We start from the raw sequence: 17906 nt of genomic DNA on the forward strand, positions 1-17906 counted from the left end.
TGTATTTCTGAAGGTGTGCTGTTGCATAGAAAAGCAGTTTCTTCTTTAAGAGATACAGTAGAAAAAAAAAATAAAAATGTATATAGTATCCTCTACGATAACATGTCATGTATTAAAAAAAATAAACAGGAGTCCAGTAACTAAAATTCTCTTATTTATAATTAGCTTAGTATCTATTTTCCAAGAATAATTTGTATTTTGATGGTTTTTTTTCCAATACTGGGCAGCACTGTATATTATAAAAATAGCCTGATCTGACTGAGAAGTTAAATTCCCTTCTTTGCTTCTCTAGTGTTAGTGTACTGCATGTGCAATGAGTACAGCAACATTTAATACCTAGAAAACAAAATCAAAAATGAACATTCAATAATAAAGTGAAAGGAAGACAGGGCCATGCCTGCTATATAATAAAAAATGGTGAGCAAAGCATTACTTGACTGACTTGTCAGCAGATTCCAAATTTGCTTACTTCGATTCTGAAAGCAAACTGTGAATCAGCAGCTTTATTTCTTATGCTCTTCTTCTATGTATAAAAGATTGTACAGGTTTTGGGTTTTCATGATTGACTCACTTTATTGCAACTAACTTTTTTACTTTTTTTAAAATAAGTTTATTCTACATATCAGCGAGGTTAAGCATAGCACCAATGAAGTCCCACAATAATTTTCACACATCTTTCAGAAAATGTGTCCTAGGAAAATATTTTCAGTATAATAATGAATAGCAGAAATTTTGCTCTGCTACATAGTAAGTATTTTTAACATGTAAAATAACAAGAGAATTTCTCATTAATATCTGAGTACCCTAGAACCATAAAAAGCAAGAATTCCATTTCTATAAAAGGTTCCACAGATGGTATAAACATTCTGTGGATGCCTGGACATTTTAGAAGTAGTTTTAAAGCAATGCTATCCTATCTTTTGAAATGAAATTTCTTTTATTTTTGGAAGTGTGAAAGTTGAAGGTAATTTTGTTTGGTGGGTTTTTGTTGTTTTTTTTTTCCCCAGTATTATCATGAAGGCTACTGAATGAAATGATGGAAAGTATGAACAATGATGTTTGAAATACAAAATTATAAACATTAAATTTATTTTTGTCACATTAATTTAATTTTAAAATCATACTTTGCTGTGAATTCTTTTAAAATTTTACACTACAATATTATACATATGTATATGTGCATATACATATATAATCTTTACATTAAAGATTTTCATTCATTCATTTACAAAAAAGGCAAGAGACATGAAGAAAATCTCTAAGTATTTTTATTAACAATTTAGATTAGAATTCTAATACGAATCCCTGTTATATTTAGCTGAAGAACATCTGTTTCTTATGAATGTGATGATACTGCAAGTAATTCTGTAGATGTGATTATTTGTAATCATTTATATGATTAAAATTTGAATCAGAAGACTTAACACGGTGCCAAAAGTTCTATGTCAGAAAAGCTCATGCAAATGTTCTTTTTTTATGAGAACAAGTTATTAACTAGCTTCAGACTTCCTTGCACAGGAAATAATTTTAATTAAGAAAAAGCAGAGTCCTGTTATTTAAGCACATTTCAAGAAGTTTTATATGACCTGCAATATATTAAAAAACAAAATAAAAAAAAACAAATGAAACAAAAAATAAACAAGCCCCAAAAGACTGTTGACAGCCTTGAACTGGAAGCTTTTCCTTATTTTGCCACTGAAAGTGAAAGAGTATTAATCCTTCAGGCAGATGTCATTTGACTAGAAAGACTAAAGACTACACAATGAAATAGTCTATATAAAGAAAAAAATAGAGTAACATGGTAAGAACTGTAGGCAGAAAACAAATAGCAAAAATAGTTTGATTTTGCCTCAAAACACAAATATTTTGAGCTTTAAATAATCTCTTCATATTCAGGAAATCTTTCTAAATGCACTGGGTTTATGGCTATTATTTGCTAGATGCATTCTTACGCAACTTTGACAATTCAGTATAAATCTGGTTTAACCTCATAGTACAATGATATCACTGATAATGCATTGATGCTATCAAAAGAAAACACATTAAAAATTAAAGAGAAAAGGCAAAAGCACAGTGGTCATAGTTGATTTCTATAGTGTCAACTCAGTTCTCTTTCAAGTCAATGAGACTACTGACGCTCAGGCTCTGAAGCAATTGAACTTCTTTAAGATCTCCCAAGATACTGGCATTTTTTTTTCCTCCAAAATGTAATGAAGAAATGTGCATAAATTAGACATTAACTTAAAAAACTACGAGTAAATACCTGTACAACTTTCTGAGACTGTACATCAACAATAAGCACTCTGTCAAGTGTAGGTTGAGTCACGTAAATGAACTTGTCTTTTACATTTACAGCAGTTGCCCAAACACACCGTTGAACAGAATCTCCAGCAGCTTTGGGACAAACTTCATCCTGCATTTCAAGAGAAACAGCAAAAGTGTAAGAGTCAAAACAGGTAACAATGCAATAGAAAGACAAATTACAGCTCCTTTTTTGTCTAGATATATGCTGGGCATTTTGTCCAGAAGGATAGTGTGAGATATGGTACCGAAAGAATAGGAAGTTAAGTTCATTAAAGAGGACTTTTCCCTCTTGAATTCTTGTTGGCTGTGACCAATGACCACATATCTTTTATGGAACAGTGTTTTCCAGAAGTAGATGATGAATTTCAATGCTAACTTTTCTGTTTCATCAATATTCTTCGCCTGCTGTGCCTCTGTGCATTTGAGAAAATACACTCTATAAGTCAAAATAAAAAATAAATCAATTTCCAGCTTTAACTGAAGGAGTTTCTTAACAGGACATCAATAGCTTCTGCTTGTATTTGCGTTGTTCTTAAACTTCAACTAAAGGAAGATCTTTCAGAAATCACATTGATAAGGAAAGGTTACTAAACTCAGGTTCCATGGGATGGCACATGATCAGGAACTTCAGCAGAACTTAGTCATAAATAAAAAGAGTAAGATTTATCTTGCACTGCTAAAATGTCGTACTTTGAAGGAAAATGTTTAAAATCTTTTTCCAATGAATGATAGGTACGGTTACAAAGCAAACTTCTATTCTTAAACATCGCTAAAAGCCTTTCACTGCATAAAGTGAGGTGCCAACATAAAGTATGCTACTAGTATTTTGTGCAATCATCAGATAAATTGTAATTTGCCTTCTGTGAAATTGTCACTTCAGTTGGAAGGCTGTTTCACTGATCTCAAACTGTGTTTTATATTTACTCTAAATATATGCCTTGTCACAGCTCAATTTTTAACTAAATAGATAACTAATTCAATACTGCATGACACAGTACTCTTGCTTCTTTGAAGAACAATTCCTTCAAATAATGTGTATTTAGATGTTCCTTGCTCTATCATGTGTCATATTTTTCTGTCTTCTTTCTTAGGAACTCACCTCAGTTTAACCCATTTTCTGGTGTTATGATTTCTACAGAGACAAATTCAATGTATCTGCAAAATATCACTAAATCTTGCTGGAGAAACCCAAGTTTCTCTCACAGCATCATTTAAAAAAGCATAAAAGCTTAATCATACTTACTAGTTCTAGAATATTGTTTATGTTGTTATAAATTCTTACAATCCAATGCCAATTCTTTACACCCAAACTGGAAAAAAATTAAAGTAAAAACAAAACTATATTTTGACAGTGAAAAATCTGCACCTAAATTCTCACATCTGAAAAAAAATGTTTTTCCCAGCATTAATTGGTTTAGGTGGTAATTTTTCCCTTGTTACTCAAACTGACATTTATCTGGATACTCCAGAAATAGCTTCAATCAATGGAACTCAAATCTTGCTTTTGAAAAGTTAGCAGTTATCTGATTAGACAGTACAGATTTCTTTAAGTCTCTACATTAATTTCCCCAGTGGTTGAATTAAAATAATTTCTCCTTAAAATCTAAGCATAAAACCAACATTTTCTTCCTCTAATTAAAGTATGAGCAATTTATTTTTTCCTAATTTATTCTCTCTGAAAAAGCTAAAATCTGATAAAATATTAATTTATTTCATTGTTTTTTTTTTCTCCCCAGACTTTTTAATCAAAATGTTACTCGCCCAGCATCCAGCCAGCAGATGGAAGAAAATAAATCCTCAAAGAAAGTTTTTCAAAGTAGACTGGGACAACAAATCCTCGGGAGAAAACACATGCTTGCAGATTTATATGTGCTAATTCCTTGTCTATAAATCTAGACTTAGTGCACAGGAGTCCTCAGTGTTTTAACAAGAATTTGAGTCATGATCTTTGAACAGTATAGTAAAAAGTTTATCCATGCTTCATCAGCTAATGACATCAATAGTTCAGAAGAGTGCATGTATTAAGGCTTAAATTTATGTATCATCTATTCCACATTAACTTAGAACAATAAATTGTACATGACAAGTATAACTATTATTCAATTATTTAAAAAAATCAGACTCAGGACCTTTTTGTCTTTAGCTCTCCTTTATTTTCCTTCTACTAATCCTGCACTTAGTATGCTTCCTGCATTGCTAAAGTGTAATCAAAACACATTTCTATGTAATAACTAGCGTGTGTTAACTTCACGTCTGTTGGTAACTTTCTTCTGCTACGTTGTTACATTTTCAAAATCAATTATTATGAAATTTTGATTCCATCTTCCACACAAATTCAACTTCAGGCACTAAAAGTTTCAGTTTACTGAAACTTTACGTTCTTTTTGTTCTATTTCTTTATGTTTTCTGTCTTTATGTTCTATTTCTCTGAATAAACAAGAAATCACGGTATTTTCCACATGATTTCAAAGACATTTTATAGTTTCTTTCCCTTCCTCCCCAGAAATAGGGCTTCACTGGGGGAAGAGAAGGGAAACACCTTTCCATAAATTAAGAATTTAAAGGCCTCAGATAATATTAATTTGCAGAAGATAAGTAGAGGTTGCATATTAGATAGAGGAAATATATATATATAATAGAGGAAAATGACCCATACACAACAGGATGACAAAACACTTAAGGGCTGAAGGATTGTATTTGGTGCATGTTTAGAGGGATCTATTTGATACTAGGTTAAACAAACAGCTGTCAAAGCAGATAACCTGTATAAGAAAATGGAAATATGCCTATTTCCATCCCTATTGTCAATATAAGCACAATAAAACTCAACTTTTATTTGGTACTTATTGAGAAAATTCCAGTAATTTAAGTAATTCTGGGAAGGACTGGAGGAAGTTCTTTAGAACATCCTGGGAACTATGATGCTCCTACAAGGCACCAAGTCTTTTCCTTCACTTTAAACACAGTAAAAGCCTAATTTATTCCCATTAGTCACACAGTAAAGCACTTCACTGTACTGACACACAGTTGCATAAGAGGCAATTAAATATTCAGGTAAGAGTTTTCAAGTATATTATTATTGAGAAATTATATTTACTTTTAGCAAAATTAGCATACCTAAATAAGTGCTTGGTTAACTACTACACCATTCATCCACAATACAATGTGAAGCTAGGCAGAAACACCAACTTCTTTTAAAGAAGCTCAGCTAAGTGTAACCCTGTTTTGTTGACAAGTACACAGGAAAGCAGAGGAAGAACATTACAGTATTGTGTGTATATCACCTGATGAACCTAAACTGCGCTGCAAAATTTATGTATGGTCCTAGACTTCAGCAAATATTTGTCAGTGAAATGGGTCTACTGGGGTTTTACTAATCATTTGAACATGTAATTGAGAAAAGTGTGAAGAAATGGAAAAATGATTTCCTGAAGGTATTTCATAAGAGGCAAGCAATGGAGATTTTATTAGCAATGGACAGAATAGATGTGAAAGGCTGAATAAAGCGATCTAAAAATAAACTAGCACCTTTAATTAGTTAAAGTTGTATGGCGGTCAAAGAGAATTAATAGTGAACAATTTACAACATGGGCTCTTACAAGTAAACGAACTTGATAAAAATCTGACCTTGGGATAAAACTGAACTATTTTGTTATCTTTACTTAGGAAAAAAAACAAAAAACCAACAGCAATAGTTCTCTAAATCTTCGTAGTCAACAAGGTTTTTCAGTAATGTAGTATTATATATAGTAATATATAGTAATATTAGCAAGGAATTCTTTTAAATTCAGATTTTCATCTCTTTTTTTTTTTTTTTACTTTTAATGGAAAACAATATTTTTCCTTTCTTCTTTTACATTATGCAGATCTACAAATATAAAAATCTAAGAATATATATTTCAAACATTTCTGCAAGAATAAAAGATCTTGCAACTTTAGTAATAGGTGAAGGAAAAAGTTTTTGGTGTTCAGAAGAATAAGTGGAAATATTATTGAAATTAATGGGTGCAATGTATGCATGCAAGCACAAAGTTTTACTTCTGGCTATAAATTTATCATACATACCAGATATTCAAAATACAAATCTACATCTACTTAAAAATGAAAGCTGTCTAGTAGTCTGCTTTCCTGGTCTTTTTTATAGCAATAGAAGGGGGAATCAATTGCTATGCTAATTTATGTTTGAAAATAGCAAAAACGGAAAGAAGTCTTACTATCCATCCTGATTATTACCACATTTCAATAAAAATACACTTACACTCTAGGCTGCACTTCAGACCAATAAAATCTTAACAGACTTCTTAAATAATCAGCTTTTGAATTCAACAGCCATAAAAAAGCTCTTTGGCTTTTTTTTTTTTTTTTTTTTTTGGCTATGTCAACCTGATTTCACTTTAACTGCACAAACCAAAGTATGATTAGCAGTTCAAAGTATAATTATTCACACTAAAATAAATCTTGCTGTTGAATACAGCAGTCTTTGACATCAGTAATGATAACTGAAGAGGCAAAAGCCATTGAGACAGCTCTGCTGCTACTTCAGTGTTTTAGGTATTAGCAAAAAAAAATTGTACAGTTATGGGTTATTACACACCTTTTTTTTTTTTTTTTCTCATTTCAAGGTCATTCATTCAAATTCAAATGATGAGAAAAAGTGAATACAGTGACTGGTCCCAAGTTCCTTTGAGAACGTGTATCATGTCAATTAATTATTTGATTAGCAGGGAAGAAATAAACAGCAAAAAAACAAATAGAAATGGACAATGCTTTCATATAGTAATACATATGGAAACATTTCATAAATGCACAGAGTTTGATGAAATTAGCTGTAATTATTGAAACTATACAAACTGTAAGTAGGAGTCAAAGTGTCAATCGTCCCTACTAACTCCAAGGGAGCTCTAAGCATGTTCATTAGGATGGGGAGCTGCCTTAGATGGGCAGTTTAATACAGACATCAAAATACTTGGTTGAATGATATAAACAAACATCCAGCGGAGAAAAAGAAGCCATTAACAACAGTGACTACTGTTTCTTTAGTTAACACAGAGAATGTGACTCACAGAAATCTACATAAATGCAGGTAAAAAGAGGTGGGATGGAGGGAAATAAAGACAAGAAGATAGAGAGCTGGTAAGGAAAAATTATGAGAGAAAAGAAGAGAGAGAGAGAGAGAGAGAGAGAGAGAGAAGAGAGAGAAAGTGAGAGAAAGGAGTAAAAAGAAAGCAGAGGGAAAATATTCAATCTAAAAGAGAGATTGAAAATTTGAATATGACCAAAGACATAGCAAATTTTGAGTCAAACATTTTAAGCTATATATTAATTGGGAAGACATGTCTGAATTTATTAAACAGGTAACATGAAACTAGCATTTCTTAATTAAAAGAAAACTACACTTGAAAAAATACTACCAGGAAATTAAAAACAAGTTAAAAAAAAAAAAAAAACTTGCCTGAAAACCGAGGAGTTTTTCACTAGGTTTAATATGTCTCTGAAATTCACATTCCACTGGTTGTATTACTTTGATTCCATCTTCATAAAAAACATAAAACATGTTCCCAATTCCCAGACCTTAGGAATAAAAACACATTGAAATGTACAAAATTAAATAATCACAAAAAAGAAAGCCCTGGCATTGAAGTAAAACTCTCATCATATTACTGGCATAAGATCAGTTTGTTAACATGTATAGTTCTAACACAATCAGTCCTCTGGGATCTTCTGTAAAACTGAAGAATCCTTCTTATGTTATTCAGAATTTTGCATAATTTTCTCCACTGGCAAGAAGGTGTCTTTATGAATACAGAGCTAGAAACACAAGCTATAGTTTGACAGCTGCAGTAATGAAAATCATCTTCTGAAATCATTTACACTGAAGTCAAATTCACCATGTATTTGTATTTTTCCTTTTCTGAGAGAAGAGTTAAAATAATTTCAGTATCACATCGAAACTTAAGTTCTGTATCTTTCTTATAATTCTTTGTTATATTTGACAGTTCTTTCACTTAGAAAAGGATATATTATTATTATTATTTTAGCATGAATTCAGTCAAAGTTTGAAGTGCTACAAAGAACTATTTAGTCCTACTGCAGTGTTGTGGAATTAGAGGCATGATGTAATGTCTTGTAGAGAAGGCTGAAAGCAGATCTTGCACATGACCACAAACAAAAGCTTTCTTCTTAATTTACCATCTGTTGATTAAGATGATTGTTGTTGATTTGCTATGTGGATGTGATCAGTTGATATTTGCAGAATTCTATGAAGAAGAAATTCACTGTACTTAAAAATTACATTATAATAAACTCTGCCAGCTTAAACTGTGTGCTACAGTGATAGAAATGTAGATGTCTCTTGGGTGCAGGACTTAAACTTCCTTTTGGCTTAGCAATATTTGATGTAAGATCATAAGAATAAAACCCAGGAAAAAAATACATTTGAGCCTGATTCTTTGCTTATTCTGAATTCCAAAGGGAAAATTATGTTAACAGGAAAGGAAAATATCTCAATATCAAATAAAATCATGAGAATGTTAAGGGTGGGAAAAGTTTGCATATACGTTCATGTATGATACAGGTTTACGTATGTAAGTACATATACACAGATTAACAGCCACATTAGAAATCAGATAGATATTGAAGTCATTTAAAAGTCAAGATGATGCACATGGCAGTCAGGCTATGCCTGGAAACAGCAAGTTAGATTACCTTTGAAAAATCTTACAGAATCATTCCCACTTCTAGCCAAGTTTTTCTAAAATGGAGGGACAGTCTCAAAGCAGTTTTCCTAACTTTCCATCTAATACATCTATTAATAGGACAGCAAGAAGCAGGAGAGGGGGTTTCTATACTGCATTAGGTGTAGCACAGAAGCAGGCTCACATTCAAAGAAAACTTGACCTCGTGGTTTTTTCTTGAGCATAGACAATATCTTGAGAATATTGCACTTGGTGCAATGTACTCAGTTTGGTTTATGAGATACTTCTATATGCTTTTGCAGGTAAAAAGTATAGTCTAAGTGACAAAACTTGTCAAAATCTTTCTTTAGAAAATGACTGACATTGTGTCATAAAAGAGCAACTGGAACTGTAGATACATCTGAAGTTAGGCTATTTTCCGAGTGAATAGTAAAGATCAATAGCTTACTGTATCTTTATGATAAACATGTGTAGCCAGTCAGGGATAAAATAAGATCTTCCCTTCTCTCCTCATTGCCTAAAGTGTGTTATAGTTATTAGCAGAATGTGAGGAAGAGAAGTCCAACGTGATAGAGATTTAATAAATTGACCCTGAAAAATTCTACATCAGTGGCCAGACTACAAGTCAGGCAAAATAACACAACCCAAAGTTTTATGGCTTTATTTTATTTTTATATCCAATTGACAACATTCACCAAACTCTTATTCAAAGTCAGAGAAGGAGACACAATAAGTAATGTCCTCTCTCCTGGGCAAAAATAAGGAACATTTACCTGTGGATCCAGTGAAATAATCCCCATGCTTGTCATGATCCTAAACATTTCCTTGAAGCTTCTGTCTGCAAATATCTATATAAATCTCACTTAGGCAAATTTCTTCATAACTAAAGGAGCTGCTCCTCTAAAGACATCTGATGCCATTTTGCAGCCCTTCCTCCCCAGCAAAACCAAGCACTTTTATATTACAGTTTCTGTGCCAGAAGCAACAACAATAAATTTGAGTGTATTAACTACAATTAGACAAATTTGAATCTACATTTAAAAGTAAACTAAACTGAAATATATATATATATAGTGGCTTTGGATTTGTCAGTATATGTGTTAATATACTGATATAATTATGCTTGTGTATTATTGTATTACATCCTAATGTATCTTCAAGTTCCTTTCAGATTTTTTTACATACACTCTTTTCTTCTTCTGTTCAAGAGAACTCTTTGATGGATATCTGCCAAGTAAGCAGAGGGAATACCACACATTTTAAAAATTTATGATAATTGCATCTGGTTGTTTGTCAGTGCAATTGATTGAAATTGAACACATCATCTGCAGTCTGCAAGGCCAACAGAGCAAGAGGGTCATGGATGAACTCCACTGTAATCAGGCAACTCTCTGAAGAACTGGTAAAACAGTATCATATATTCAAAAAACCCTTGTTCATGTTTTTAAACACATTGATAAATGCCAAAGTTTATTATGTAATTATGCAAAAGAAATATCAATATTTGGAATCTTTAAATTAATTTAAATATTTAAGAAACACCTAGAAATATCATTTTTAGCACTAGTTCATAGCAAAGTCTGGTCCACTAATTGGTATTACCAATATTCCAATGAAAATATTTGAAACATTTCCTATTCCTGAAATACATGAATTCCTGAATTGAGACTTAAGATCTGGTTGCTTAGAGAAAAGATACGACAATTCATGACAACACTTACATTTGATATTTTTCCATGGTGATACATTTTTCTCAATGTATGTCAGAAAAGATTTACACACGCACATATATATATACACATAAAAATTAATACCTATTTTTGCTTTCCATGCTTTCTATGCTATTAAGACTTGATACTGTCTGTGTATTTATATTTATCCTTTGCTCTGTCACAAAACAAATCACAAACCTTCATTCTCCACTTCAATACTCAGAAATCCTTCCTGAGTATATATATATAAAGAATAACATGCCTTGTCTCATTAAGAAGCAGCAGAAGCCTTGATTTTAGCAAAAATATTTAAAATTATGATTTGAAGAAATAAGAATGATTCAGACAAGAAAACCAAGCTCAACAATATATAGTCAGATTTGTTGGAAGATTTATCATGTTAGCAAACAAAAGCCTACATTTTAAATCTGAATTTTTTGTTATCACTCTTTGAGCAATTCTCTATAATCTTTAATCAGTTTATTTTCTCCTCCCTCCTCAAAGGGAGAGGCAATTCACAAAGGTACAGATACATTCAAAGGATTATTTTCCACTACATTTTTTTCTTAAAACCAAATTCCCTCAAATATTGCTTAGGGAAAAAAAAGGTAATTACTGTAACTGTAGTCTATGAACAACAACAACAACAACAAAAAGCACACACACATAAAAACACAAGGAACATTAGAAGATCACTTCACTGCAATACAGGAAAATATGAAAAAAATATATTAGTACCTTGCTCTCGCCACAATATATTTGCCACTGCAGCATGAAAAGGAAATAAAGAGCAGAAAACACAAATGAACAAGAAAAAAAGAAAACAACTCAAAATGATAAATCACTTCTGAAATAATTAGGATGCTTTAACCTCTGATTCACTAAAATCTGCAAATCAATGGAAACAGTGGATTAACAATAGGATGAAATAAAGTTTTCTATGTCTAGCACTAAAGTAAAAAACAACAAAATGATTGAAGTTAAAATGAATCTCATCCCTCCCCATCCTCCCCTCTGCCAACCAAATTAACTCAATTAGCCTTCAATTGTGTGTTTCATGATTCATTATTAAAACAAAACAAAACAACAAAACCACATAAAACACACGGAATTACACATACATGTATTATGCACATTAACTAGAGGTGACATAATTTTTGTCATTTCCTTTAAGCACAGCTGAATTTTGGGATTCATTTCAGAACACAGTTATGAGAGAAACATGCAAAACCAACATGCATATAAAATGTTCTTCTGTACTGCTGTAGCATATTTATGCCACTGAAGATGAATTGGTGTATGATATTTGAATCTATCTTCAAAAGAACACAACTGAGGGGGTGGAAGGGAGGAAGAATACAAGCTGGTATGGCAAGTATATATTTAATATTTGGTTTCCATGAAAACATGAGTTGTATTTTATCATCTTGTTTAGTGTTCAGATTTTAGACCTTAGAGATAAATGAAAACTAATTATGCTAATTTACTACTCTGAAGCTTTTTCTGCCTGAGGAGAAAAAGAAGGATTAAATTGTGAAAATTTTAAATCTTTATAGTTCAGCGTGAGACGGAACATATTGTTTAAAATGCCACACACAAGCACGCACACACACACACAAAAACAAGTGTTTTATAACGCAGTAGTCTTAGGAAATAAAGAAAATTTTAAAGGACAGAAATACAACACAGAGAACACATCACTTAATAGTTAACAAAATTGTGATGTTCATCAAAACACAACGTCACAAAACTAATTAATGCAAATTAAAAGGAAAAGGTCGGAAAAATTATTGAAAGAGATATTGTTAGAAACAATGTTGGTTACTTAAGCCTGAGAATACACACAAGAACCATAATTATTTCTGACAAACCCCAAATACTGTGGTTTTTCCCAAGCATCTTTTACTGGGCGCTGTTGAAGTCAGGACTTTATCCTTGACAAGCTTTCTGCCTTGTGCAGTGCAGCATTTCTCTCATTCTCATGCTCTGCCAGAATAGACAGATCATCAAATGGATGGAGAAAGTTTCAGTCTACTTTCCTAAAAGCACATTGTTCAAGGTCTTGGGTAACAGTCATTAGGCTTGCTTTATTTTTTCTCTGACTCTCCTATTTTTCAATTGACTGCTGATTTTGTTTCATTAATCATCTCAACAGAACTACTTCATTATGTGACCCTAGACATGGTATTTAAACTGTGTCACTCACTTACCTCTTAATATAGTTAAGGTGATGATTGCTTTTTAACCTTTGTGCGTTAAGTGTACAAATGAGAGATCCCTATATAAGTAGAAAATAGCAGTGAAATGAAAAAGTGCTAGAATAAAATTTTTCACATTTCCACTAAAGAACGTAAGTACCTCTCTTTCAAAATGCTTAGTCTGCATTCTGTTTATTATCTTTAAAACAGCTTAATTATCTCACTTAATAGTGCTAGGTGTACATTATTTTCAAATGTAATTGTTGCCTTGAGTTACTAGGATCCAATAAACTTCCAAAGGCCAGTATTAATGCAGCATGCCACCTTGTCTCCAATTCAGGCTGAGTAGTACCCCCTTTACATCATGAGGTAGAATTTCTGTTGGTTGAATTGCTGCTAGAGTCAAAACGGGACAACATATTTAAAATTTATTTCTCAATCACCTACTTTTATACTCGCTCTTCTGATTTCAGGCCGTAAATTTCAAAAGATCATAACTTTGAATAAAGTATTGACGACAAAACCTGAGTATGCATCCTCTACAAATCCAACTTCTCCAAATGAAATTTCATGGTGACTCTTACTAACACTAGTATGGCTGCCAAATTTAGATCATTCAACGTATTTAGCTCCACATGTGTTTTGGAACCCCCAGTCTTCTTCCTTGTGTGCCAGTGTCTCTATTCAGATGATGGTTCCATTTTTTTTTCTTGGAAATCTTATATATGTGTATTGTTGTTGTTGCTGTTTCTAAAATAAAGCAAATGAATTTCCCCAGGGAAAGCAGGAGGATTTTCTTTAAAATTAGTTTTCTCCTCACAATTTGAGGAAAGAACCATGTAATTACTGTCATTTGATGTCCTATAAGTTTAGCCATTAATATCTACCTTTTATCAGTCTTTAACACTTTTTTTCAGAGTTATCTACTGACTGCATCAACTTTTATTAGTGTGAATATGTCAGTACAAATTCTTTGAAATTCTATTCTGTACTCCTGAACATGCATTTAAATTTCAATTCAGGTTGGGCAAAAAAAAAAATAACCAAACATTTAAACTCTTATTTGTCAGTTCAAAGTCAAAGATGAACATTTTGCTTTTGGTCAAATGTGAACTTCAGTCTTAGATGAACTTTTTGACATTCAGCTGATTTAATATATGTAATTTTAGATTGGATACTCATATAGGACAACATATTTATTTGTTTACACATCTCTATTTTAATATACACTCTTATAGGAGAATAAATATTCAAATCTTTCAATAAATGATATCATATGGATTGGTATGATTAGCAGGAATTTGCTCCTTACCTTCAATATTAATTTTTCTCTAATTTATTTTCTAAAAGAATTCCTTTCTGGTAACACATTAACTCAATAGAGACTACAATAAAAGGAAGAAAAAATCGTTCATGAGCTGAATTTCTGCCCCATACTTGCAAGCTTGAAATAAAGTCTTTGTCCATGACGCATTCAACAAGTATAAACTTGTTTAGCACTGCCATAAAATAAAATGCCAGCATAAATTATCTCTGGGAAAATTAGGTTAATAGGTATCATTCAGGATAAGATGTGACAGGCAAATTCTATTAAAGTTGCATAAAGCCTTTCAGAGAGAATTTAGGACATAAATCACAGTCAAAAGGCTTTTAGTCTCATTCTGAGTTTTAGAAAGTGGAGATGCCTAGTTGCTTATGATGGCCATAAAACAATAAGACAGTAGCATACACATCACATAAACTCTTGCTAGGTGTTAGGACAATGACATTACATAAAAAAAGGCAATGTGATAAAAGCAGACCTACTTAATGGCAAGGCAAAAATATATTATTTTGTAAATACAGCACCAAGACATGGTGCATGAGACAAATAATTTTTACACTGCTCTGCGTGACTTGATGAAAGGTTTAGCAGAACTTGCTTTGCAATTTAGTAGGGACAATGACATAGTGGTCTAACTGAATAATACAAGATCCTGTGATTGATGACCAAGAGTAAAACTTCATGAATATTAAAGCATCATCGAGTAATATATCAAATTACTGAAAATGCCTTAACAACATTACTTGACCAGATTTTTATTATGACAGCTATCTCAAGGTGCATGTGTTTGTCTCAGTAAAATTTAGAATAAATCTTAAGGAGCAAGCTAAACTATATTTTGGAAAACAAGATTCTGGAAGACATCAAGATAAATGAAAATAGTTCAACTAACAAAGTAAAAAAGAATGACAATTTATTTTTATTTTTTATTTTTTAGCTTTAAAAAGCTTTTTTAGCTTTCATGATCCATGATTTAAGTTTGATAGGATTATGCTAAAACAAAACGTAGAGGAAATCTAAGCCAAACTAATGCACCTGACAAAGTCAGGGAGAAAGAAAATAAATAAAGGGATTTTTCAAGCTACTCCACTTAAAAATATTTTACAAGGATGGAAGAATTTTATGTACCTGAAAAATCACTCTTGGAAACATTCCCTTCCCTTGGATGATCTGGGTTTTTTTGTTTGTTTGTTTGTTTTTGTTTTGTTTGTTTTGTTTTTCTCTGTACTGTCATTTTCTTTTTTTTCTTTAGAACACTAGATTAAATTGATGTACTCTATTCCAGCAATGTAATTAATTTGAATTAATCCCAAGTGAGGATCATTTTTTTCTCCCTACCTCTTTCCAAGCTCAGGAAATGGTATGTATATTTATACTCTGTACCCACGCATTATATTCCCTATTCAGCTATTACTTTGAATAAAATATGAAATACATTCTAATGGTCTAAATACTTCCTAAACACAGCCTAAATTCAAAAACAAACAAACAAACAAACAAAAAATAGCAGATGGAAGCTGTCGTTGTTGCAGTTTCTTCCTCCTCTCTTCATGGTTATTGATGCAATCTGTACCTACAAAAAGGCAGTAACAAACTACCCAGTCCACCTTCTTCAATATATTATTAAGTTACACTGTCAAATTATCTGTTCTACATTTTCATTCTTTTGTATCCCCAGAGTAAGTTGAAAACTTTTATTTGCCTTGTGGCTTCAACGAATTGGGTGGATCCAACCTGCATTTGTGACTATCAAATTAAGGCACTGGCATAAATCAGCACTGCAGCTGTCAAGAATTTGTGCATTCTCACTTTCAACTGCTAAATTCAGTCGTATGGTGAAGAAAGCTGTTTGTTAATAAAAGAATTGAGGGTTCTTTAACGTGCATTTGCATACACTGCAAGCTAGAAAACGAAAAGCCAGCTTTATCAGTTAATGCATAGGTGCTTAGTATTAGAATAAAGACTCCGCTTACAAAAGGAAAGAAATAGCTTTTAAATAATGATAATTAAAAAGCAGCCTTAGTTACACTTAACTTCTAATTTTCCAGAAATTGTTCCAGTAGCTTCATATTCCTTTACACCAATGCAGCATTGAAGGCCCTGGATAATTATCACAAATGGCTGCTAGAGGTAGAACACAATTCTGATTCCAGAGCTACTCAAGTTTCAATTGCACTGTTATAAAACAGATTTTGTTAATGTTCTCTTGGCAATATTATTCCATAAGTGTTTTTATCTTATATTTGCATAGAAGCAGGATGGTAATTGAAAACAGGAGGTTGATTAAATACTTTACACCCTACAAAGCAACAAGAGAGGGGAAGTCACATATACTCAAGATAAATAGTATTTAAAAACTGGCATAAAAATAATTCCTAAATTTGTTTCCAGGAGGTGTTTGGCCTGCTGCTAGGAATTTTGAACAAATTTTGAAGTATATTACTATGTTCAAGCAGAGCACTACTACATGTTCCTATATTGTTCCTCTTCCATTCTTCCCAACTCTCTGAAACATCAGGATTCAGGAAGCTGCAGCCTAGTTAGACTGGAGTGTACGTACAAGACAAAAGAATAGACAGCACTCCCACAGAATTCAATTCAGTCAGAAATTAAAGGAAGAAAATATAATTACAGGCTAGCTACTATGTTCTAATGGAAACCAGGTCTTGTCAAACAAATATGATTATATTCGCTGATGTAATTACGATTTTAGAAACATAAAAGTTCAATAGATGTAAATCAGGATTTTGCTAAACAACTAATTTGTTACCACAATTTTCTGATTATATATTAGAGCTAAACAATGGTAGTAATGTACACATTAATTGTATTAAAAACTGGCAATCTGATTGACCTGAAAAAGTAGTTTTTACTTTATATATTAGTAAATATTAGTAAATGTACATAAACTTCTGCTGATGATACTAAGAAAAAAAAGAGGAGTGAGTGGATGTAGAATTCATACATTACAATGCATGTATTTCTTCATCTACAACAATAAATAAATTAAAAAAATCCATTTGGTTTTGCAAAAAGCCTTGCCTACTTTTAAGAAAATTTTATCAAAACTAATTAACATTTACAAGGCAAAAAGACACTCCAACTTTTATGATAATTTTTTTTCCTGAGAAATTTCTACTTTGTGTGTGATAGAAACATTAATCAATACTTACTGATGGTACAATCACAGGACAAGAATAGTTAAACAGTCTTCAATTCATTGGGACGAAAAGAAAGAAATGAAAGATAGAACTGAATTCAAAAGGGAAACTAAACACAGTTCTGCAGTAGTGAAACTGATCTGTTAATAGAGCAAATTAATAAGAGAAATAGGAGACTCCCCATCTCTGCATTTTTAACTCAGGCCTAATTGCACTTTTGGGAGGACACACTTTAGGCAAACAAAGGGTTAAATCTGTATTTAGGAGTAACAATTTGCAATTTAATGTCTTGTTAAATGGAGAAGACAGATAAAATGGTTCTGCTGTGAATCCATGAAATATCTCTTCTGAAAAACTGAACTACACTGAAACAATGAAACCAAAACCAGATTTTAAACTGTTATTTGTATAACAAATGTAATTATACACTGCTTTCAACATAGATGAGCTCTCTCAGGTGTTTGTAGAGGAGCTTGACGACTGAGAAAACTGTTGTCTTCAGTGAGATTTAG

At 32.0% G+C, this 17906-nt stretch overlaps 1 protein-coding gene across 1 annotated transcript in view; it reads right to left on the reverse strand.

Moving 5' to 3' along the window:
- The window catches only part of FSTL5 (follistatin like 5), a 217207-nt gene that overhangs the window by 21099 nt on the left and 178202 nt on the right, over window positions 1-17906 (reverse strand). The window contains exons 10-12 of the mRNA XM_031553000.2: window positions 11450-11476; window positions 7757-7875; window positions 2264-2413 (exon numbers count right to left, since the gene is read on the reverse strand). Of these exons, the coding sequence (XP_031408860.1) occupies window positions 2264-2413; window positions 7757-7875; window positions 11450-11476 (296 nt within the window). The remainder of the gene's footprint in view (window positions 1-2263; window positions 2414-7756; window positions 7876-11449; window positions 11477-17906) is intronic.

This window comes from Meleagris gallopavo, chromosome 4 (genome assembly GCF_905368555.1).
Source record: "Meleagris gallopavo chromosome 4, MGAL_WU_HG_1.1, whole genome shotgun sequence".
NCBI classification, from domain to species: Eukaryota; Metazoa; Chordata; class Aves; order Galliformes; family Phasianidae; genus Meleagris; species Meleagris gallopavo.